Source organism: Centropristis striata, chromosome 15 (genome assembly GCF_030273125.1).
Source record: "Centropristis striata isolate RG_2023a ecotype Rhode Island chromosome 15, C.striata_1.0, whole genome shotgun sequence".
Classification (NCBI taxonomy): domain Eukaryota; kingdom Metazoa; phylum Chordata; class Actinopteri; order Perciformes; family Serranidae; genus Centropristis; species Centropristis striata.
Genome location: NC_081531.1, coordinates 33,855,432 through 33,879,278, shown reverse-complemented (window position 1 = coordinate 33,879,278; position 23,847 = coordinate 33,855,432). Strand labels below are relative to the sequence as shown.

Genomic DNA, 23,847 nt, shown 5'->3' with positions numbered 1-23,847 from the left:
TCCCATGTTTTATACCAACATGACTTCAGTTGTTGAGGTTCAGGCTACAGATTATAATGATATTGAGGGTTAATTGATAAGAAAGTCCCGTCAGAAGTGCTGCTCCTATCAGTTATATGCAGTGCTGATGCCCCAGCAGTAGGCCATGCGTTGCTCAACTGGGTCAGCTGTGTGTCTGACCTTGCTTCGAAGTGATCTCTGTCAGTACTGTTAGCCATGTCACTAAGAGGCTTGCAGGCAGCAGATCAGTTTAGCACAGCCTCACCTGACTAATCTGATTACTTCAACAAGGCTGCTATCAATGTGCAGGACAGGACAAGCAAAGAAAAACTCACCGTCACACTTCCATACTTAATGCACAAAATGCTCAGCAGTGGTCATCGAAGTGATCGTGTATTTTATTTTTTTTATTTTTTTTAATGCATAGCTTCCCTTCCCCTCACCCCAAAGCTTAAATTCCAGCTGTAGTGAACTGCACATGCTTCCAGGTCAAAAGAGCAGCAGCAGCCTCTCAGTAGATTACCACAAGATATTTTCAGCCCTCCGTTCCAGCTCACATAGTTGTTATGTCTCTCAACGTATGTAAGATTCTCACATTGACCTTCTGTGACCTGTCAAGGAATCAAAGCGTTAAGTTGAGAAGGGAAGGAGGCCCACCACACTAGAAAGATTTCAATAAGTAAAAGGTCATACAATTGTGGGAAATGTAATTTTACATCAAAATCAATGATAAAATACATACTTTATTGTGTAGAGCAGTGGCAATGTCATGGAGTCACTCATTACATCTTTTATTCACTTTACAAGATGAACCACAGGCAGAACTGCAGCACACTGTAATTCTATAACCGGTAATAGCCTAACAATAATAATGATACGTTTATTTATGATTATGTTGGGGGAACAGCAAAGTGTATGAGCTCATAAGGATTTAACATGCAGCAGCAGGGTTACATGAGGCTAAAGGTGCAGGTGCCTTAATCACTGTACCAGTTTCAAGCCCCAGGTGATTACATGCAATTCTTTAATGTGAGGAGAGCCTCAGCGATAATGTGTGCAATTATTAACATTGCAAATGTTTTCTTTGTTTTGCTTTACACAAGGAGGTTTAAAACTGTTTGGTTTTTTTTGCCTTGGGCACATTTATAGCTTAAAGAATCAGAATTGGGAGTTTCACAAGGTATGCATGATTAGCAGTGATGGAACACTTTTGATAAGGGTTCAAAGTAATTTTCCTTCTTCAAAAGTTCATGAATTTTAAAGTGCCTTTGTTATGGCACAAACAGTCTCAGACACTTCAACTCTCACAACAGCAAATTGGTATATTATGATTTTTTTAAGGTGCTCCTTATCACATATGAGTTCAATTAGCCACCATTTTCAGCATGATTCTTCACAGTTCTGACCATTAAAATAGCCGTTAAATCCATAAATTGAATCAGCCTTGTGATGCTCAATGTTTGTTTATGGTAAGTTAGTTAAAGAAAGCCACAAAAAGCCACATTAGCACCTCAGTTTACACACTGTGTAAATGATACAGAAGGAATATACCTCTACTTTCACCGCCCCCACACACTCTTCCCACACTTATGTGGATTAAAAGCTAAAGAGGACGGGGAAGTCAAAGCTTACCTGTCCTTTCCACTCTTTCCTTTACCTGTTACCTCTCCACAGCTCTCTGCCAATCTTTTTTTTTTTTTTTACCAGTCCAGGCGCCGCTGCACCTCTTCTCACGCACTGTCCCTCGTTCTGTGGTTTGGGGTGGGTCCCAGTCCAAAACAGAGACAACAAGAGCTAAAGCAAAGGTCTGGAAATGAGGAGATTTGTCTTTTCAAGTATTGTCTTCAGGGACATTGGATGCAAGAGGAAATAATTTGATTTTTCTTTTTTACTTTTCATGCAATTTGGATTACCTATGATATTTTTTCCAAATGAAAGGATAAAGATAAGTCTTCCCACTGGAAACTTCTGGATACTTAATCCACCTGGAGTTTGAATGGTGCAGTTCAATGACATGCTCCATTATCGACATGGCTCCTACAGTATGCTGAGAAGCTACTCCAGGTCAGAGCGCTCTCTTTATAAAATTGTTTCAATGAATAGTCTTGTAGTCGATTTACCACTATTAGGAGTGAAATAGATATAATTTTGTTGTAAAAGATATGAACCATCTATACATTATACAGTGTCATTGTGTCCTTTCACCTCTGTTTCACCTTAAAGGTGAAACTGTTAAAATGTCAGGGATTGTCCAGTCTTTTCATACATTTTTATAGACTATATAAAAAAATGCTTCATTATGTTAAATGTATAATAGCATTGTGATGGATTGACCTATTTCTTATTTTCAGCAGCACTGGAAAACGAGGCTAGCATTTTCGTCAGCGCTCTCGCATATTCGTCAGCGCTCCTCTTAACCTATTAGGAACTGATAAGCCAATGTCAGCATTAGCCTCTTTAGAAGGCTTGTTGGTCACCACTTGCTTTCTGCATTTGAAGTCAAAGAATCAATTCAGGCTCTGTGGTAGTTTGTGCTGTTTAAATGTAATTTTGGTTTTGAAAGCCACAAGTTTACATGCAAGATTTAACCAAGAATAGGCCACATTTAAAGTTGTGCAAATATAAACAAGAGCTAGACAGAAACATAACCAGGCCAATTTATTTATATTAAGCTGTGGAATAAAATGTTTGAATTTTATTTACAAACCGGTATTATAATGTTTGAACATAATTATTTTAATTTCTTTCAAGCTGAATTTCCTTAAACTTGAGGAAGCAATGGTTTGAATTTTAGCATTAGCTGCAACTAAAGCTCCCCTCACTACTGGTAGGTTGGTCAGGCCTTTTGCTCAGCTGTCTGTGTCAATTCTTTTGACATGGGCAGCCATCTTTAAGCCATCTTTTCTGAACACAGAATTACATTTTATCTGTGTTTGTTGATAAGTTTAAAAACTTATTTTTAAGATGTCAAAATATAGTTTCAGTAGATAAAGTCCAGACTATTATTCTTAAAGTTATTCCAACTCTGAATAAAATGTAGTTAAGATGTACTTTCATGCAATAATTGCCACAAGTTTTCTTCAGTTGGATTTGAGTGTCCTTGTCTTTTAGCAATAAAGTTTCTAAATTCACTTCATGTTACGGCCTAACTTTGTCGTCTAATTTAACCTGAAACACCAGGTTACCACCAGGTTTATTCCTGAGATATTCTGAAACACCCGTACTCATTTAAATACTGGTTTCCAGAATTACCCAGAAATAATGGCTGGAAAGATTTCAAGACAGGAAAAGACACCAAATCGAGACATCATGGACAGATTTAGCCCCATTTAACCTGGTACTTGATTTTTGAAACTAGCCCTACAGGGCTAAGCAGCTTGACGCACACGTGCCATTAATTCTTCAAGGAATTGCACTGGCATTGTGGGAATCATGTCCTCACTGAGACAGATGGATACTGATAAGATCCAACATCACACTCTGTTAAACAACAAGATGCAAATTCAAGTCAGGGAACTTCGACTGTACACTGGAGAATGCTTAAGTTACCAGATTTCCTTGCTCATATCACAGAACTTAGGAAGCAAAAACAGATCAGTCTAGATTGTTGAGGAAATTTTCTAATTCCACCTTTTCTTCTTGTTTTCCCGAGGCAGTGATGGCTTGGGGTCGTCTCATCGCCTGTCCAGTTTTGGACTAGAGGCCTGCTGAGAGCCAAGGCAAACAGTCCATTCCACAAAGACACACCTGCTGTCACACTAATCAGAATAAACCCTCTGCTCTCCTAGCTGTGCCCAAAGCATCAGAACAGCCGTGTAAGAAAAATGGCAAGTCACAGAGACCCTCGATTTCTGCACAACCTGTCCTACCACCCACGATGGCAGCACGATTCGTTAAAAGTTAAGACAAAAGGACATGTTTGGACAGTGGCTGCAAACAGTTGCAGTAACTATAGTGTGTTTAAATCATTAGCAGCTTCAACTTCAAAACCACAGTTGCCATCGTCTCCTGGGCAACGGTCCAGGAGCTGGTCTGGGGGCTGGCTTCTTTTGCCCTTACTCTTGCTCTCATTTCTGCCGTGTCAAGCCTGGGCGACCACTTTCAAGGTGGCCCTGGTTGGACCCTGGACCTGTGACCTCTTATACTCCAAAGCCCTCCCCGACTTGGCGGCCCGCCTCGCCACTGCTCGCATCAACAAGGACCCCTATCTGAACAAAGGCTACTGGTATGACTACACACTGATCAATGAGGACTGCAAGACATCCCGTGCTCTAGCTCGCTTTGCTGAGTTAGAAGGTTATGGTGCTGCTTTCCTGGGCCCTGCCAACCCAGGCTACTGCTCCTCAGCTGCATTGTATGCAAAACAGTGGGATCTTGGGATTCTGTCCTGGAGCTGCCTCAAACCCAGCATGGATCAGGGAGAGATGTATTCAACCTTCCTGCGGCCGCTGCCACTTTCCTCCCGTGTGCTTTTCACTGTGTTGCGGTACTTTAGTTGGGCTCATGTGTCCATTATCTCAGAGGAGACAGATTTGTGGGAAGCCACAGGACAGGAGCTGGCCTCGTCACTCAGAGCCCTCGGCCTACCTGTCAAACCTGTAATCACTATGGAATCTGACAAAGACGGGCCCAGGAGAGCCCTTACAAAAGTGCGGGAAACAGACCGGGTCAGAGGTGAGTTTTTAGTGAAACGACTGAAATGGGACAATTAACAATATTTTATTCCACATGAGTCAAGTTAATGAACCCGTTTTTAATCTCTCCTCTCCTCCACAGTGGTCATCATGTGCATGCCTTCTGTTCTGATTGGTGGCGAAGCCCAGTACCAGCTTCTGACAACAGCCTTGGCCATGAGAATGATCGACCGTGGCTACGTGTTCATCCCCTATGACACCCTGCTCTACGCACTACCCTACAAGGATGCCGACCACTATATGCTAGGCAACGACACCAAGCTGCGGAAAGCCTATGACGGGGTCCTCACAATCACTGTGGACTCGGGAGAACGCAATTTCTACGAGGCCTTCAGAGATGCTCAAAACAGCTATGAAGTCCGCAGCAGCACCCCACCAGAGCAGGTGAGATTTTCTGTTGTATTTTTTAAAAATAGAACATGACCATCAAATAATTTCAATTAAATCAAATCCCTGTCTCCTCTGTTAGGTTTCTCCATTCTTTGGCACCATCTACAACATGATATACTATACCGCCATGGCTGCTGAGCAGGCACGCACCAAGGGGGGCCGCTGGGTAACTGGTCAGATACTGAGTGACAGCAAAGGCTACTTTGAATTTGAAGGCTTTAATCAACATGTTATATCCGGCAAGGATGGGGAAGGCATGCAAACTCGCTATGTAGTGCTAGACTACAGTGGAATTGGCAACTCTCTGTACTCCACTCATGTTCTGGATGCCAGTAACACATACGGCGGGATTGGGAACTTGAAATACCTCGGCCGTTCGATCCATTTTGCGGGCAGCACGCCCTACACAGACTCCAGCTGCTGGTTTAGCCCATACTTTGCCTGTACTGGAGGTAAGTGCACTAGTAGTGTCATCACAGGAAATGGGTATAAGCTGGTATAACTTATTTTAAACCATTTTTATGTTTCTCTTTTCTTCTCTTCCAAAAGGCCTCGATACAATCACGATCTTCTTTTTGTTACTTCTGGCCACCGCAATCATTGCATGTGGAATGAATTTTAATTTCAAGTACGTATAACAGAATCAAGAAATCATATCTCATCCGGTGCAGTTTTAAAAAAAATAATATGATTGGGTTTCTTCCAGACGACGTGGAAGGATTGGACTCAGCTTTGGAGGAGCTAGCGGTGGATCAGCGAAGGTAGTCCTCACACTGGATGACCTGGTCTTCATCAACACTCAGATCAGTAAACGGGTAAGTTCTGTGCTGATTCTCTGACCGTACTGACTGTATTTTGCTATTATGTGCTTTACAAGTACAATCCTGATTCCTAAAAAGTTGGGACATTATCTAAAATGTGTTGGCAGTGTGTATCTTAAAAAACAGAATGGGATAATTTGATAATCATGTGTGACATGTATTTAACTGAAAACACGTAGGTAGGGGTAGGGTTACACTAGCTTTAGTCTTATGGATCTGAAGTACTTTTGGCTGTGTTTTAGCTGCATACTAAACAGGCACAGCTGCAGACACTTTCAAATAAGTTTCATTTATGCATTTGGCCTTACAGTTCTCCTGGTATAATCTTTGGCACCAAGTTTAGCTCTAATCCGAACACTTCCCCTAGCTCTAAACCTACCTGTGCAGGTGGGCGATAAGCGTTTATTTTGTATCCATTTCTTTTTGGGGGTTTTCTACAGCATCCAAACTTCTTTGGAATGAAGGGTTGCATGTCACGTATCAAAGTTGTTTGTCTACACTAAGTAAGGACGGGTATCTGCAGTAGTAGCCAAATCTTTCCAGTCAAACAATACCTGCATTTGACCCCTTTTTGTATCCAGATTTAGAAATAAAATACTATACCACAGCAGCTACAACCCATACAGTGTGCGGGGCAGTGAAGTTGAGCATGGTGTGTTTGACTGAGTTGGCAGTGTGTAATGAAAATTTTGTATCAGATAAAAAACAAACTTGAAAGAATTGTGTTTGGTTATAAATCTCTTCTTTTATGCCACATTGTAACTTTTAGGCTAACATATGATTGCATAGGATTATTCAAAATATAAGGTGACTGTAAATCGCATATTTAAACTATATTTTCACTATTGACATCCAAAAGCTGATGCTTGTTTGCCAGCTTGGCAGCCACTTTTAAAATTTTAAGAGCCCTAATGAAAAAAACAATTGGCTGGTGAAGAGTGGCGGCATTTTAGACAACTGTATTCTTCCAAACACATGATGGGTGTTATATGAAATAAGGGAAAAGGGTTTCAAATGAAGTCAACTGGTCTAATGTTTTTAAACAATAACCAGCTAACACAAGGCTTACCCATCCTCTTTGAACCGCGTGTGTGAGCAGAAACTCAATGACGAGAGCATCCTGAAAAGCCAGCTTGATGTGAAGACGCCTCATCACTCCGTGTCCGGTCGCAGCTACTTGGCCACCACACCAGACAGCTCCAATGTTGCTGTGTTTGAGGTGAGGCGAGTCTGACACATTCAGTAAACTCCTGTTCATTATTTTGGTGCTGAGGCCTTTGGGTGTTCTTGGTTTCACAAAGACTGTGTCGTTGTGTGTATATCCCAGGGTGACTGGGTTTGGTTGAAGAAATGTCCCAGTGGAGCTGTATTAGGTGTCAACAACAGCACAGAGTTAACCTTCAACAAGGTAAGTGAATGTGTGTGTCATTATTAAAAATGACTTATTTTCCATTGTTGCCAGAAAACTATTCCTAAACATTTAATCCAAATGGCTATAATTCAATGGTTTGATTCTACAAACTGTCTTTTAAATTTGTGCTGCATTTTGTAATTAACTTTTGTGCTGCACTTTTCTAATGTATTTTGGAATGTATTTTTACTGTTAAAGTTGTTGTAGGGCTGTTGAGTATTACTTGTTGGAATGTGGACCCCAGGAAGACTAGCGAACTGCCACGGCACAAGCTAATGGGGATCCTTTAATAAAAACAAAACATAAAACATAAATAAACCACAAAATACAGACCTGTCTGGTAACTGGGCCACAATAAAATGTATCAAACTCCTGCATGTCATCAGCTCAGAGACATGAGGCACGAGAACATCAACCTGTTCCTGGGACTGTTCTTTGACTCTGGGATCTTCGGTATTGTGACCGAGCACTGCACAAGAGGCAGCTTGGAGGATCTGCTCGGCAACGAGGAAGTACGTCTTGACTGGATGTTCAAATCTTCACTGCTAATGGACCTGATTCGGGTAAGAGAGACAAAATTACCCAACTGTGTTTCCTTTTTCTGTCTCGCCATGTTTTCACACCACTTGCATGTTTTTCTCAAACTGTTATCAGGGCATGAAGTACTTGCACAATCGTGACATCATCCATGGACGGCTAAAATCCCGTAACTGTGTGGTGGACGGACGCTTTGTATTAAAGGTTACAGATTATGGATTCAATGAAATTTTGATAAACCAAAGCATTGACAATGATGTGGAAAAGCCAGAGGGTGAGTTCATGTGCAGCCACACACTAATTTAGGGACTTAGCTGGCACATCAGTATTCTTTGTTTATTGACGCTATGTTTCTTTTTTCAACGAAGATCTGCTCTGGTCGGCTCCTGAGCTGCTGAGAAACTCCAGTCTGAGGAAGAGAGGCACTTTCACTGGAGATGTCTACAGCTTCGCCATTATCGGACAGGAAGTCATCTCTCGCTCCGCACCTTTCTGTATGCTCGACATGCCTCCCAAAGGTGAGTGTTATGGAAAGAGCAACCCCAAAGGATGGGGACATGAAAAGAAACAGTTAAGTAGTAGAAGTTAGTTTTTTTTAGCTTTTGCACAGCAGCTGAATTCTCATGTGTGAGTGGCAGGATTGCATAAGACAGGAAAATCCGTCTTGTTAGGCTTCAAGTAATGAGTTTGTGTCTAAACCAATCAGTGTCCTCAGTGAGAGGGTATGCGGTCAGGTTTACCCCTGGCTCAGGGAAAAGGACGCCCCTGCCATGCATAGTCCACTGGAGGAGCAGGGACCCCTTAGGTATGTAGCACAAGGCCACCAGTGTGTGGATACACCCTGGCTGCATACCAATCCCTGCACCAGCTATGGTTAAATAGTCCTGCTGCCTTGCAGGTAGTCCTTGGTTGAACAAAGGCTAAGGGACCACCCCCAACAGAAAAGGGTGACTGAAGGAGTTGCGCCCTCAGATGCACTAAGCAAGCGACAGGATTAATGATGTCACGACTTAATAGCACCAGGGTTAAATCCCCTGTCCCCCCCAGGCTTTCTAGGCCCACTGTGGGCCCTGCCACAATGTATGATGAACTGGTCTGAAAGCCAGATGGAAGGATCAGCTGTGATTTCGACAAAGATGACCTGGAAAGAAGATTAATTCGTCACATGACCCCTTGCAATATCAGCACTTTAAATGTTCGGACAATCAGAACAGGATAACTCCTCACCTTGACCCGATTCTTCAAAGGAACCAAAATGGGTTCTGGAAGAAAAGATCCACCTCCCACAGATTCTAGCAATAAGGCGAATCATTGAGGACCTCAAGGTCTCAAAGAGGAGAGGCACCATCATATTTGTAGACTTCTCAAAGGCTTATGACATTGTGAACAAAGCAGCCATGATGCACATCCTCCATAATTATGGAATCCCTGAGCAGATCGATAAAGCCATAGCATGAAAATCCCACCAGCTTCGTTCAGAGCCACAATGGCCCAACAAAAGAATTCCAAACTACAGCGGGAATTCTCCAAAGTGACACGCTTGCACCTTTCTTGTTCGTCATTGTGGTGGACTATGCTCTCAGTGGACAACATCAGAGACCACGGCCTCATGGTTGGAAAAAGATCTGGTCGCCAGAGCGACAAATATCTGACCGACCTCGACTGCGGATGATGTTGCCCTGACCGCAGAACACACATCATCTGGCCAGACGCTGCCAAAGTAGGACCCAAGCTAAATTCCAAGAAAACAGAATGCATGCTGATGAATGAGGACCCTACCCACCCTATCACATCAATGGATGGATCACACATCAAGAAAGTCAAGGACTTTAAATGTCTTGGTTCATATGTGGCTGACAGCAGAAAGGACTTTCTAGCCAGAAAGGGACAAGCCTGGAATGCCTGCAACAAACTCCTCGGAGTCTGGCAGTCCGGCATTTCAACCTCCATCTAGGTCTCTTTCTTCAGGGCCTGTGTTGAAAGCATCCTGCTATATGGTGCGGAGACCTGGACTATGAAGAAGGAACTTCAAGACCAGCTTGAAGCGAAAACATCTCCTGGCCTATAACAACAACTGTAGCACGTCGAAGAGCGATCTTTGCTGGTCACTGCTATTGTGCCAAGGATAAAGTAATATCTGACATCTGACATAAATATCCTGACACAATCTTCAGGGACACAGGACTTACATTCCAGGAACCGGGAGCAGCAATGGCCGACAGGACCCGATGGGAAGACGTGGCATGTAGGATCTCGACGATGGTCGAAGGATGATGATGAAGTAATGAGTTTGTGTCTAAACCAATCAGTGTCCTCCGTGGGCGTGGTTTATGTGACTTTAGGTTACTGAGCCAGTCAGTATTTCTTTGCAGTTTTTTTTATGATGGCTTCTCTGTCTAAGAAAACCCATCTGGCGCAGCATGTTAGAAGATGTTGAGGCCCTTTCAAAAGATTCATTAAAATTTAAATATTTTTGGCAAATCTGCACAGGTGCTATTTGAATGACCATCGCCATCCCCACCTGTGGAGATGTTGTTTTTTCGCTCACCCACAGTTCAAATCTAACCTGAAAAGAAAATGACAATATTAGAATTGTTGCAGGGAATGTCTGATTTTTTTCACCAGTGATATTTATTTATGTGCTAAACTTTAAGTGCAAAATTTTAAGTCTTTTTTTCTGTGTTTCTGTGTGTGCTTAACATCTATGTGTTCTTGTCTGTGTGTTTCCAGAAATTATCAGCAAGGTCAAAGAGCCTCCTCCGTTGTGTCGGCCTGTTGTGTCAGTGGAAGAGGCCCCGATGGAGGTGATACAGGTTTTGAAACAGGCCTGGAGTGAGGAGCAAGACAAGAGGCCGACCTTTGAGGATATCTTCAAACAGGTACAAACACGTGTTGATCTATTCCTCCTTATATGTTGTTGGCTGGAGATGTCATTCCTGTTTTCTTCTTCTCACCTGACAGTTCAAGAACATCACCAAGGGAAAGAAGACTAACATCATTGACTCGATGCTGCGCATGTTGGAACAGTACTCTTCTAACTTGGAGGATCTGATTAGAGAGAGGACAGAGGAGCTGGAGGTGGAGAGGCAGAAGACTGACAAACTGGTGGCTCAGATGTTGCCCAAGTGAGTGTCCAGAAACTTTAACTTACACAAGAGACAGAATGAAACTGTGATATCATGCTCTAAGTGACTCTAAGTGAAATACTGTAATGGTGTGAACTCTTCTGTAAGGATTTAACTAAATGATTCTCAGGAACTGTGGAGAAGAAATGCAGCTGAATCTAGATCACAGAGAAATTACTGTGAGATTCTTATGGAATGGTGCTCTCATCTCTTGAGCAGGAAAACACAATTATACAGTCAAAAAATGTTTTTAGGGCTGTCTCATATTCTAGTTTTTGGACTCTAGACCTTCGATAGCAAATATTTGTGCAATGTTTCTTCTAGATTCTTGGCTTAAGCCTACAGCACTTTATACTGCACAAATTTGCCTCGCTGCTAGCTGACTTTTTTCAGTCTAGCCTTTTGTGTGTGTTGCAAAGTGTTGGACATAACAGCTGTCGAGGTTTTTGCCACAGTGGAACTATATGACTCCTCAAAGATCCTCATGAATGAACTGTGGTTTACAAATAATGCTCACAACAAGGTCTGTGGATTATCTTGAGTAACAGGGTAATGATTTCTGGAAAGAGACATTTCTGTTGGGTTTTCAAAGTGTATTTTTTTAGTCGTTTTGAGCACAGTGAGCTGAGTGGCATTATATTTGAGAGATGGCAGACATCTCTATGGCCGATATCTCCAACAATCGACAACTCGCACCAAAACAATCTAGTCTGATAAACGGCACTACCGCAAAGAGGAAAAACTTGATTTTGGTCCCTTTGATTTGTTGTTCATAACATTTGATTTGGGTAAACCATTTCTCTTATTGAATATTTGTCATATTTGATTAAATAAAAATGAATGCTTTTGATCTGCAAAGAGAGGTGAATTTCCTGTATTTAACTGATTCCTGCATAATGAGTGGAGAGAGTAACACCATGCTGTCTTTGTGTGCATCTAGGCCATGTTTTTTAAAAAAAGTCACTTTGCCTTTTTGCTATGATCATTGATAATAGTCTGGGAGTAGATCCTAAAATCATCACATTTATGGGATTAGAAAGGGACAGTGGCTGAATGTCTGTAAGAGCTTGTTGGTGCTTAAAAATGGCTTTGAGCAGTTTGTGTTTCAGCAGCTCAGCTGTCTCGTTATCTGCCTCCTTCAGGTCTGTGGCCCAGGCGCTGAAGACTGGCAAGCCCGTCAAACCTGAGCACTTCAGCTTGGTCACGTTGTACTTCAGCGACATCGTGGGCTTCACCACCATCTCGGCTCTCAGCGATCCCATCGAAGTGGTTGACCTGCTCAACGACCTCTATTCACTCTTTGATGCTATCATTGGACTGCATGATGTCTACAAGGTGAGTGCCATGTACAGTATTTATGATAAACACCTTGTTTTTATATTATTTTAACCAATTTTATTTATAGACTATTTATAGTAGTTTTGGTGTTGGTGATATCTTTAAATATTTTTAATTTTTTTTTTCTTGCTTTATTTTTATTCAGCTTTTTACAGTATATTTTGAACAAAAATTATGACATGGTGTTGTAAAGAGGAAAATAAATAAAACATATAATAATAGACATCTAGACATACAATTATACCCATACATATATACTACTAAACTTGCATACATATGGAAATTTCACCAAAACAAGGGCATTTTGGGGCAATATACACTTTCCATTTCTGTCATATTTCTTCAAATGAATTTACTTGAGGCTTCAGGGAGAAAGGGATTCTTTCCATTACAAAAATTTCATGAATTATATTGTATTTTTTCAGTATTTTAAATAATGTGATGGATCATTAGAACAGACTCTTTCTTAGACTACATAAATTTGCTTGATTGCTTACTTTTATAAATATCCTTTTTTGTTCTAGTTTTTTAAACAAAATTTCATTGAAATTTTTGTCCTTTTTCCTTTGTCAAAGTCTCTACAAGAATCAGATGTAGGATTCTCTGTATTGTTGTTTTTGCTAAAATGTTTTTTCTGTTGATCCTGAATCTGATCTCTCCTTCCATTTTAACACATTATATTATAATATTTATAGTTGTAAGCACTTAGTTGATAGTATTTTTTATTCAAAAGTCATAAAACACAGTACAAACGTAATAAACAGTGTATACAATATAGTATCCAATAAGTATTAAAAGTCAAGACAGTATCAACAAAATAATGATGTGTTTGTTAAAAAGTCACAAGTAGAAGCTTATATACACTACTGGTCAAAAGTTTTAGAACACACCAACTTTTCCAGAGTTTAATTGAAAATGATGCAGTTTAATGTCTCAGTTTACTCTGAAATTAATGCACATTTGCAACATTTAAAATTCTTTATTGACCATGATAGTCTTTTGAAAGTAAAAAAAAGATTCAAAATCACATTTTATGTTCGACTAAAGGACTAAAAAAAAGACACAAAATGACCAAAAAAAGACACAAAATGACTTACAAAGACATGAAAAGAATTCAAAAATGGACAACATAGCCCAAGACTCCATAGAGTTAAGTTGTTAACCCATTTCTTGTTCCCTGAAAAAGGCCTACTTGTATAATTCTGAAATGTACATTATCTTTCAGTTTTGGTTAAGCTTACCTTTTTTTATTTACCTCTGGCAGTTCACCACTTACCTTTGTACCCTTTCAAGCTGTTCATTTGACTTGAACTGCTTGAATTTCAATAAAAAACTGGAAAAATTGGGGTGTTCTAAAACTTTTGACCGGTAGTGTATGCCTATTCAACAATCTTAGCAATTTAAGAGACTGTCCTGTCATAGAAAAACAGTTTTCTCAGTGACAGGAAAATACCATATTGTGTGTGTTGACCTCTTATTTGTATTATATTTAGGTGGAAACTATTGGAGATGCCTACATGGTCTCCTCGGGGGTCCCCACTAGGAACGGCAACCGGCATGCAGCTGAGATGGCCAACATGTCTCTGGACATCCTCCACTGCATCAGTACCTTCAAGATGAGGCACATGCCTGATCTGAAGATCAGGATCCGTATTGGCCTGCACACTGGTGAGCAATATGTTCATCCTTTCTGTGCTTTGATGCTCTAGTTTTAGTTTTATTTATTAGATAGATAGATAGATAGACAGATAGACAGATAGATAGATAGATAGATAGATAGATAGATAGATAGATAGATAGATAGATAGATAGATAGATAGATAGATAGATATTCTTTATTTATCCCAAGCTGGGAAATTACAGTGTAGCAGCAGCATTACACACATAGACAGTGACAAAACAATGAAATAAAAAGAACAACCTAGGCATACTTCAAGCAATAAAATATAAAAATACAATAAAAAATAAAGTGTCTAAAGAAGGAGTATGTATTAAGGAGTAGAATAGAATTCCAGTGCAGAATAAATATGAATATACAGTATAAAAATGTTGGTGCTATGAAACAAATAAGGTGCAATGAACAGTGTGGATAAAAAACACACAAAGTGCATAGACAGTATGTAATGAACCAGACTATTATTTGTTATTGTACAGTGTGATGGCATGTGGAAGGAAAGATTTTTTGTATCTGTCCCTATGACAGAGTGGCAGTTATGTGGCATGAAACAAATCCAAACTCCATCCAGAGTGAATAAAAATGATTTTGAGTACAATGAGTGCAGAAGCCCCAAGCTGCTATGGCAAGGAGGTATTTTTACCTCCTTTATCCTCGTCTAGAACTTATTCCTGGAACAGTGAAACGCTATCCACTTAGAGTGCCGTCATCCAATTAACACACTGCATACTGAGGGCTTCTCACTCTGTTCTATGAATTTCATTATGCACACGTTTTTAGGGGAATGAGTTTTGCACTTTTAGTGGTATTCAAAGAGATTATGTGTCTATTTATGATCCCCATAAAATTTGGATGCTGCGTTAAACAAAAATAAGAACAGAATGCATTAAAGTCAAAGTGTATGTTATGTATGTAAAAATAAAACTGTCAGTTTGAACATTTTGTGTATTGTCTTTGCACAGTTTTCAGTTAAACTGGTTGCAGTATGTTTTATTAACATTTTAGAGCAAACTTTCTTGGAATCTAGAAGTAGTAGAGGGAAATATTAAAAACTGTATGATGTAACATATTGTTTGCCATGGAGAAGGTGGACACTAAACTGAGTGTGTGTGTTTTTTCCCTGATGTTTGCAGGCCCAGTGGTAGCAGGAGTCGTGGGTCTTACGATGCCTCGGTACTGTCTGTTTGGAGACACTGTCAACACAGCATCTCGAATGGAGTCCACAAGTTTGCGTGAGTGTCTCATACATCTTTAATAAACCAGACAGATCATTTTTTTTAAATTGCCGTAGTGTTAGAGAGGACAGGTGTAGTCTGTGTGCATGCAGCCTGAGGCTAAACTGGGCTTTAAGTGAGCAGTTCTCACTAATCCTTTAAGACTATCAGCAGCGTCAGAGGGCAATTTGAAGTTTCGCTTTAAATGTCAACGTCAGTTTGCCTCCATTACCCTCTGCATATGTAGAAATTAAGTATGAACTTAAGTATTAACTGGTAAGCACACTTCACTTGTGTTTAAAAATAAAATTCCCAGAAGATTAAACGGTAAAAAGTTAAACTATTCACCCTCAAACTGATCTGTGGAAGTTACATTCCACCACTATGTTTTTGATACAGTATTTAAGTACATACTGTACCCAGGTACAGATTCATGGTACTTGATAATAAATATATATATATATATATATATATATATATATATATATATATAAATTGGACAAAACAACTATAACTAACTATTTAAATGCAATCACAAAGCTGGACACGGCTGTTTTTCTGAAAAAGTTGATGGCCATGCTTCAAACATATTATGATCTCATAGAATATAATGCATTGCTGTAGATTAAATTCCATTAAGTTCAAATGAGCTCAACCTTAACCATCTACAGCAGTAAAATGCATCACAAACATTAATGCAGCGGTCATATTAATCCAGAAACATCATGTTTTCTGTACATGGATATGTTTACTTTTGATATTTTAAGCAGATTTTGCTGATAATAATGACTTTTATTCAAGTGATTGCTTTGAATGCAGGAACGTTATTTTCACAGTGAGGACTTTTACTGATGTAAATGATCTGAATACTTAATCCACACAGTGTTAAAACATATTCCACTTTCTAAATACTTTGGGTTACTTTTTCAATACTTCATAATTGTGTTGCTGAGCTCATCTGTTTTATACTTATATGCCAAAAAACACATTCCTGACATTGTCCTGGTTGTGCATTTCCTCTCTCACTGTCATGTAGCAGGTGCACTGTGCATGCACAAGTAGTTGCACATGTGTCTATGTGTGCCTTTTGTGGATTTTATATGAAAAAAAACAAACCCCAAAACAAACTGGAAGGATACTTAAAGAGCAGTAATTTCAGTAATCCTGCAGACAAACATATTATTACAAATATACAAATATTACAAAAAAACATAACAATAAAGTAATCTTCAAATAATCTTTTTAAAGACAGTATCTGTATTTATAAAACCATCAATTTCCCTGTAACTGTAACAGAATACAAATTGAAATAAATGATATCAGTATTTTAAATCTCATACCTGTATTCTGTTACACTCCAACACTGCTTTCACATCACTGGTCACAAATCAGATGCATTTATGCCTGTAATGTCCTGTAGATGTTGCAGTGAGCAGCAGAGTATTAATGTGTATTCTGCTGCCACCAAGTGGCGTAATACCAAAACGACAGTCTGACTTTTGACTATTGCCAATAAGGTTTTCACATACAACAAATTTGCTGTGGTGTAATGCTGCGTAAGAATAAACAAAGTATTGAAAATATAAATAGAGACTAAGGCTTAAAGTACTTTGAGTCAAAAATAGCAGCATAAATAGAATATGGAGAATTGAAAAAGTCAACATACAAAATATATTTTAAAAATTCAATGGTAGAAATAATATATACTAGAGCTCGACTGATAAGGGATTTTTGAGACCGAATACTGATTTTAGAGGGGGAAATTAATTGATAACCGATATGGTGGATGATATTGTAATATTTTGAGCTGGAATGAAAATGTATTTGATTTTTTATGTGGATTGTGCACTGATTTTTAACCGCTGCAAATGAACCCTGAAACCCTCAAACATAAAACTTTATTAAATAATATTACCGAATATTACCGTTGGTATACATTATACAAACAATGTATTTCATTGTCAGTCGATTTCTATTAATAATAAAATAAATAAACATCATTACTTTTCAGTGTCAGCCAATTTCTAACTATTAAAAAAAAGGAGTTCAAGAAATCACCAAGCAGTGTTTTGTTGCATTACATATCGTGTAAAAAAAAAAAAAAACCATTTCATAACGGCACATATCTGACAGCATATACACAGATACCGATATGAGACCAATATCGGCTGACAATATCGGTCAAACTATATATCTGTCTAATATGTACAAATATGATGTTATTTAAACCGGCTATTCTCAACCTTGGGGTCGGGACCCCAATTGGGGTCACGAGATGACTTCTGGGGGTCGCCAAATAATTTTGGAAGTCAGCTCTGTCTCCACTGTGTTCATGTGTTTTAGTCTTTTTGGTCATTTTGTGTCTTTTTTTGTCATTTTGTGTCTTTTTTGGTCATTTTGTGTCTTTTTTTGGTCATTTTGTGTCTTTTTTTTAAATAATTTTGTGTCTTTTTTGGTCATTTTGTGGTCAATTTGTGTATTTTTTGGTCATTTTGTTTCTTTTTTGGGTGATCTGAACTGTGCATGATTCTGTTCAGTGAGCGGGGGTCGCGGACAACATGCATGTTAAATTGGGGGTCGCGACTCAAAAAGGTTGAGAACTACTGATTTAAATGATGGCAGGAGCTGTGCAAACTTTCCAGTGTGGACATTTTTCTCAGCTACAATCACCTTAAACTTTTAAAAGTTCAAAGCCTTTCCAAATTAAACATGTATAACTCATTAAATGGTGTTCAAGCTGCACATGATGATGATTTCTCTGTATTTTCCATCACAGCTTACAGAGTCCATGTCAACCAAACCACAGTTGACGTCCTGAACAGCTTGAAGCTCGGATACAAAATCACATGCAGAGGCCTGACAGAACTAAAGGTAAAAATAATAAAAACACAGAAGATTCACACTGCAACACTGACATTGTTGCAGTGATTACTGAATGCTAATAATGATTTATTTTTCAGGGAAAAGGGGTTGAGAACACATATTGGTTGGTCGGGAAGGACGATTTCAACAAGCCTCTGCCTATTCCTCCAGACCTTCCAGGGTAAGACGGTGTTTGGGTTTTTTCACCACAAATGCACAATTTAATTTTATGACAACAGTTTTCATGTAGCAAAACTTGATATAATTAAGTCAGGGTGCATAAAAAGCTGTATTTCCTATTCCAGGGGAATCAATCAGGCTATCGGTATAGAGGAGATCCCTCCTGACAGAAGACAGAAATTCTTGGATCGACAGAAGAAGATGGGCTAGGTTTATATATTGTTTTTTTTTTTTTTGTTTACTGATATCCCTGAATGCAAAGTGATATTTTCTAGATCAACTACACAGAGAGATGTGTGAAGAAAAAGTTAAACGTGCAACAAACTACTTCATATCCAGCAAAAGTTGAACTTTCGACATTAAATAATCTCTATTTTAGACAATACGACTGTCTATAAAATACAATATGCATACCAAGGTTGAATTACAGACCAAACAAAGTGTTGTATTAGAGGAGATCAATCACGTAACAACAAAAATGGCCGCAGTATCGTGTAATACTGCTATACTTTATGTACTGTATGTATTTGTAATGATCTTTGTAGAGATATTGGACATATTATTATCATGAAGCTATTACTGCTCGGGTTACAAAAGAGCACTCGCTATAGAAGCATTAGCCTTTTTAAAACAACTCTGTATTAATACATCAAAACATTTTCACAGTTATTTAAGATGGGAAGCAGAAGGCAGGTCAGTCAGGGTCGAGCGCTCAGGACTTGGATCGCTCTGATTTTACTGTTGTAGCATCCTAACTGTGATTATTCACACATGTAATAAATGAAGCCATAAAAGCCACAAATTAATCTTGGATGTCAAGCAAAACATCCAGTTTTTTTATTTATTTTATTTGATCCATATAGATTAAAAAAATCCTACCTTTTTGACTTCTTCAAAGACTCCATCCCATTACTGCGGTAGACGTATTTGAGCTTTTTTTTCCATGTTTCATTCTAACTTATTACTTCGATTAAGTCTATCTAAAGTCAAAATGTGCTCTAAATTTTTTAGTTTAGGTGATTTGTTCCAGTGGTAATTCTAAAGATGCATACTGGAAATGATCTTGGGGCCAAAACATCTGCAATGCTGGAAATAATGAATAATTTCCAACATTAAATGACAAGGGACCCACATTAAAAGACTGATTTATCATCTACAGTATGTTTATCTCCCTAACGATGTCATGATACTACGTACAGTATGTATTGTTTTTAAATTATGTGTGTATTGCTTTGAACATTATGCTGACATTTTCTATCAAATCATAGAAGACATACATGCAAACAAATCCAAACTCCATCTCACTAACAACAACGCAGCTACCGTACATGTAGCCTATTACTGCAACATGCTGCGTGCATGGCTGAATGTTCTGCACAGTTGTGTGTTTAGCAGGGTCTTTAAAGGACAGCAATGTGAAGACCTGATTTCTGTGACACACAGTATATCTGCTCTGCACTGATAATGCAGAACGTCTGAGTCAATTGACTGAAATTATTATCTCAGATAATGTGCTTCAGCAGATTGAGCCTTTTCATGTGTATCGCAGTCTTCTAGAGGAGAAAATGTCTGGCGGCGTCTGAGTTTTTCAGCCATTATTTTCCTTTTTGGACTCCCAAACAGCGGCTGTATCCAAAGGTCCTCCGAGAACAAATGTTCACTAAGTCGATCCCATGCCCGACCCCAGGGGATTTTACTGAACATATGGGGAAAATGTGCAGACGACAGAGTCTTCTGAGTCATTTCTCTTCGGCTTGGGGATGTGTATATAGTGTACATTTGTACATAGTTAGTTATGTCTGTGTCCTGTGTCCTTTAGTGGAGGTTTTTTTTTTTCCTTTTCCGCTTGGGTTCCCTAAACCCCTCACACAAAAGAAGATATCAACAAAAACATAAGCGTTTAATGACAGTGCATTTATAAACCAAGCAACCACATTGTTCACTCTGTTCGCTCTCTGTTGGCTTTCTCATTGTCTGCAGCAGCAGCAATAGCTGCGACGTCAGGTGGTGATTTTTTTAACAACAGTTACAGTCTGCAAACATTTCTTCCTTGGGAACTCACTGTCTGGCCACTTGTAACTCAAAAAAATGGACATCTGATGGCTTGATTATCGGGTTGCTTGTGGTGCAAGTCTTTCACACATTTAAGTGTTAAGCACTGGTTCTCCAAGCGTGATTCAACTCCTCAGAATCAAGATGAAGAACGTGGAAAAGCTCACTGATTTTTTTTTTTTCTTTTCTGATGGGTATCTTAAGAACAAAATGAGTTATTCTTCTGCATAGGTAGGACCTACTTTTGATAGATTTTTAATCAATTTGCCAAATAGATCGAGCTCCTCCAAACTGAATGGACTATATTATTGTTGATTTTGAAAGTGTTCTCAAAGTGTTTGAAAGTGTTTCTGTAAATAAATTATGGTTTTAGTGAAGATTTTTGTCGTTGTTTGTTCAGTCTGGTTGTGTTAAAGCTGCCCGGAAAGTACATTAAATTATGATTCTTAACAAGTGGACCTATAAATCATAAATTCAATAAAGGCTAGTAAAGCAAACTATAAATAACTGGTAAGCCATTTATAACTTCATATATCTGAGCCATTTATTTGTCAAATACTCCTGAGCTTGGAAATATGTGTTGTAAATAGACAAAGGCCTTAAAAGTATTAGCAATGTCAAAACAAGTCTTAACTGACCAAGCAAGTTATTGTGATGCTAACAGGCTTTTCTTCTGTAGTGGAACAATCCAATAAAAAATTGAGGCCGGCTTTACTTAATGCAACTTCTGTGGAACACACTGCTTTCTCGGTTACAATTTCAAATGTTGATCTTTCTTAATCATAATTATTGCAAACAACCTGCATGGAGTTAAACCTGCATCCAAGCTGCAGTAATGGCAGCTAAGTGTTTAGATTTAGATTCAGACATGAAAAACATAATTATGGTTCAGTGACAGAGTGTATTTCCTGCTTTAGGTCATGAGATTTTCTTGCACCAAGCAACGTTAGGGCGTTTTTTACTCACTGTGGCCTTGTATTTCACTATGATTTATATATATATATATATATATATATATATATATATGTATATATACACTACTGGTCAAAAGTTTTAGAACACCCCAATTTTTCCAGTTTTTTATTGAAATTCAAGCAGTTCAAGTCAAATGAACAGCTTGAAAGGGTACAAAGGTAAGTGGTGAACTGCCAGAGGTAAATAAAAAAAGGTAAGCTTAACCAAAACTGAAAAATAATGTACATTTCAGAATTATACAAGTAGGCCTTTTTCAGGGAACAAGAAATGGGTTAACAACTTAACTCTATGGAGTCTTGGGCTATTTTGTCCATTTTTGAATTCTTTTCATGTCTTTGTAAGTCATTTTGTGTCTTTTTTTAGTCATTTTGTGTCTTTTTTTGGTCATTTTGTGTCTTTTTTTAGTCCTTTAGTCCAACATAAAATGTGATTTTGAATCTTTTTTTTATTTTCAAAACACTATCATGCTCAATAAAGAATTTTAAATGTTGCAAATGTGCATTCATTTCAGAGTACACTGAGACATTAAACTGCATCATTTTCAATTAATCTGGAAAAGTTGGTGTGTTCTAAAACTTTTGACCAGTAGTGTGTGTGTGTGTGTGTGTGTGTGTGTGTGTATATATATATAAAACTACACAACATAGAAGTACAGAAGAAAAGTCTCATACAGTCTGCGGTTGAATCGCAGGGGTGTGATTGCACCACCAAACTGCCAAACAAGATTTGGCACAACAAGCTGTCAAACTGATCACATTGTCCTCATCGCAACCCCCGTTAGTGGCAGAAATAAGAATTGCTTCTGAGCTGACATTGTCCTCAGGGTGCTGATATCGCTTGTAGTTATTCCTGCTTGCAATGCAGACATGATCTGTACGATGGGGATAATATTTTAATAATTTCACAAATAAAAATAGTATCTTATTTTCTTCAATGGTGGCTGACAAGCTTGTAATGGTATTTGAAGTCTATTTTAACCCTCTGAGGCCTGCCGGTTCCAGGATTCGACAGTCCTTGAATGAGCATAGGTCACAAATGTTTCTGTTTGAAAAAAATAACTAAAACAAAGCTTAACCCATAAGAACCCATGGTGACACCCGTGTAACAAACACGTTAAATCTTCTATTTTTTGTTACTAGGCTAAGTTTAAACCCATTTAACAATTCTAATCCTTTAATAGGGTGTCCAGTATTGCATTTAACTTGTTTTGAACATATTTCCTGAACAAATTAAAGTCACAATTTTGATAAACAAAAAGACACATGGGTATTTGTATTTATTTATTATCGATTTATTATTATTATTATTATTATTATGCTACTTAAAAACAAATCTAAAAAATAATTTGTTGTTAAACAGAACTAATAATGTCACAATTTTGATAGATGTTGTGGAGATGCAGAGAAAAAGGCAAATTTGTGTCTAGTTTTTGTAAATTTTAAAATACGAAATATTATAAACATAAATACTATAAGCGCCCAATGTAATGTTTATGTCACATCACAGATCTTTTACATTTAGGGATAGTGTTTTTGAAAACACATCAGAAATGGTGGTATATCCCCCATAACTTTCCTTTAAGGATAACTGGGTCTGGGTTCTTATGGGTTAAATTGTGATATTTCTGTCAAAATCACGTTATTCTATGTCTCATTTAAAATGTTGCCAAAAATAAATGATCTGAAATAACTAGATCCTGTTAAAGACATTAAATTCTGCTCCTCAGCGACACTGTGAAGCCATCACTGATTCTGCTGAGACAAATGGTCATGTGACAAATATTCACTGAAATTCTGTTTACACAGAGCAGAGAGGAGAGGACAGGAGAGGTTGTCAGTAGTAAGTTGTAAAAATGTGAATAGTTCAATATGTCTAGCACGTGGAAACCCATTTTTTTTGTGACAATTGTGGGCACTTATATGTATACATTGCATTTTATTCCTATTTTTTTTTAAATGTATCAGAGAAATAGAACTTGGGTTTTTTTTTCTTTTTTTTCTATGATTTATGTCAGTATAACTGTGTGCTTGTTATTTATTGTTCCCACTTCTAGCCATTATTGTACTGATTCCATAGAGCTGCAGGATATATTATATTGCAGTGAAATACAAGGCCACAGAGAGTTAAATGTAAAAAGAGCAAAAAACGCCCGTAAAAACAGCTTATTAGGGTTCAGAGGGTTAAATGCAACTGAAAAGAAATAATGAACAAACTGGACACTGATAAGATAGATAGATAGATAGATAGATAGATAGATAGATAGATAGATAGATAGATAGATAGATAGATATAATTTATTTATCCCAAGCTGGGAAATTACAGTGTAGCAGCAGCATTACACACAGAGACAATAACAACACAATTAAATAAAAGAACAACCTAGGCATACTTCAAGCAATAAAATATAAAAATACAATAAAATATAATAAAAAAAATAAAGTGTCTAAAGAAGGAGTATGTATTAAGGAGTAGAATAGAATTCCAGTGCAGAATAAATATGAATATACAGTATAAAAATGTAGGTGCTATGAAACAAATAAGGTGCAATGAACAGTGTGCATAAAAAACACATA

General features: G+C 38.2%; 1 protein-coding gene across 1 annotated transcript; it reads left to right on the top strand.

The window, feature by feature from the left end:
• The first annotated feature begins 3,824 nt into the window (after positions 1-3,824).
• Positions 3,825-19,097, top strand: gucy2d (guanylate cyclase 2D, retinal). Its single transcript, XM_059351818.1, has 18 exons — positions 3,825-4,674; positions 4,777-5,078; positions 5,164-5,536; positions 5,634-5,712; positions 5,791-5,899; positions 7,005-7,124; positions 7,233-7,313; positions 7,703-7,879; positions 7,971-8,127; positions 8,222-8,371; positions 10,584-10,732; positions 10,815-10,978; positions 12,121-12,313; positions 13,810-13,984; positions 15,125-15,223; positions 17,982-18,076; positions 18,166-18,248; positions 18,373-19,097. Exons 1-18 carry the CDS (start codon positions 3,825-3,827, stop codon positions 18,455-18,457), a joined length of 3,441 nt encoding a protein of 1,146 aa, XP_059207801.1. The 3' UTR covers positions 18,458-19,097.
• Positions 19,098-23,847: the final 4,750 nt, after the last annotated feature.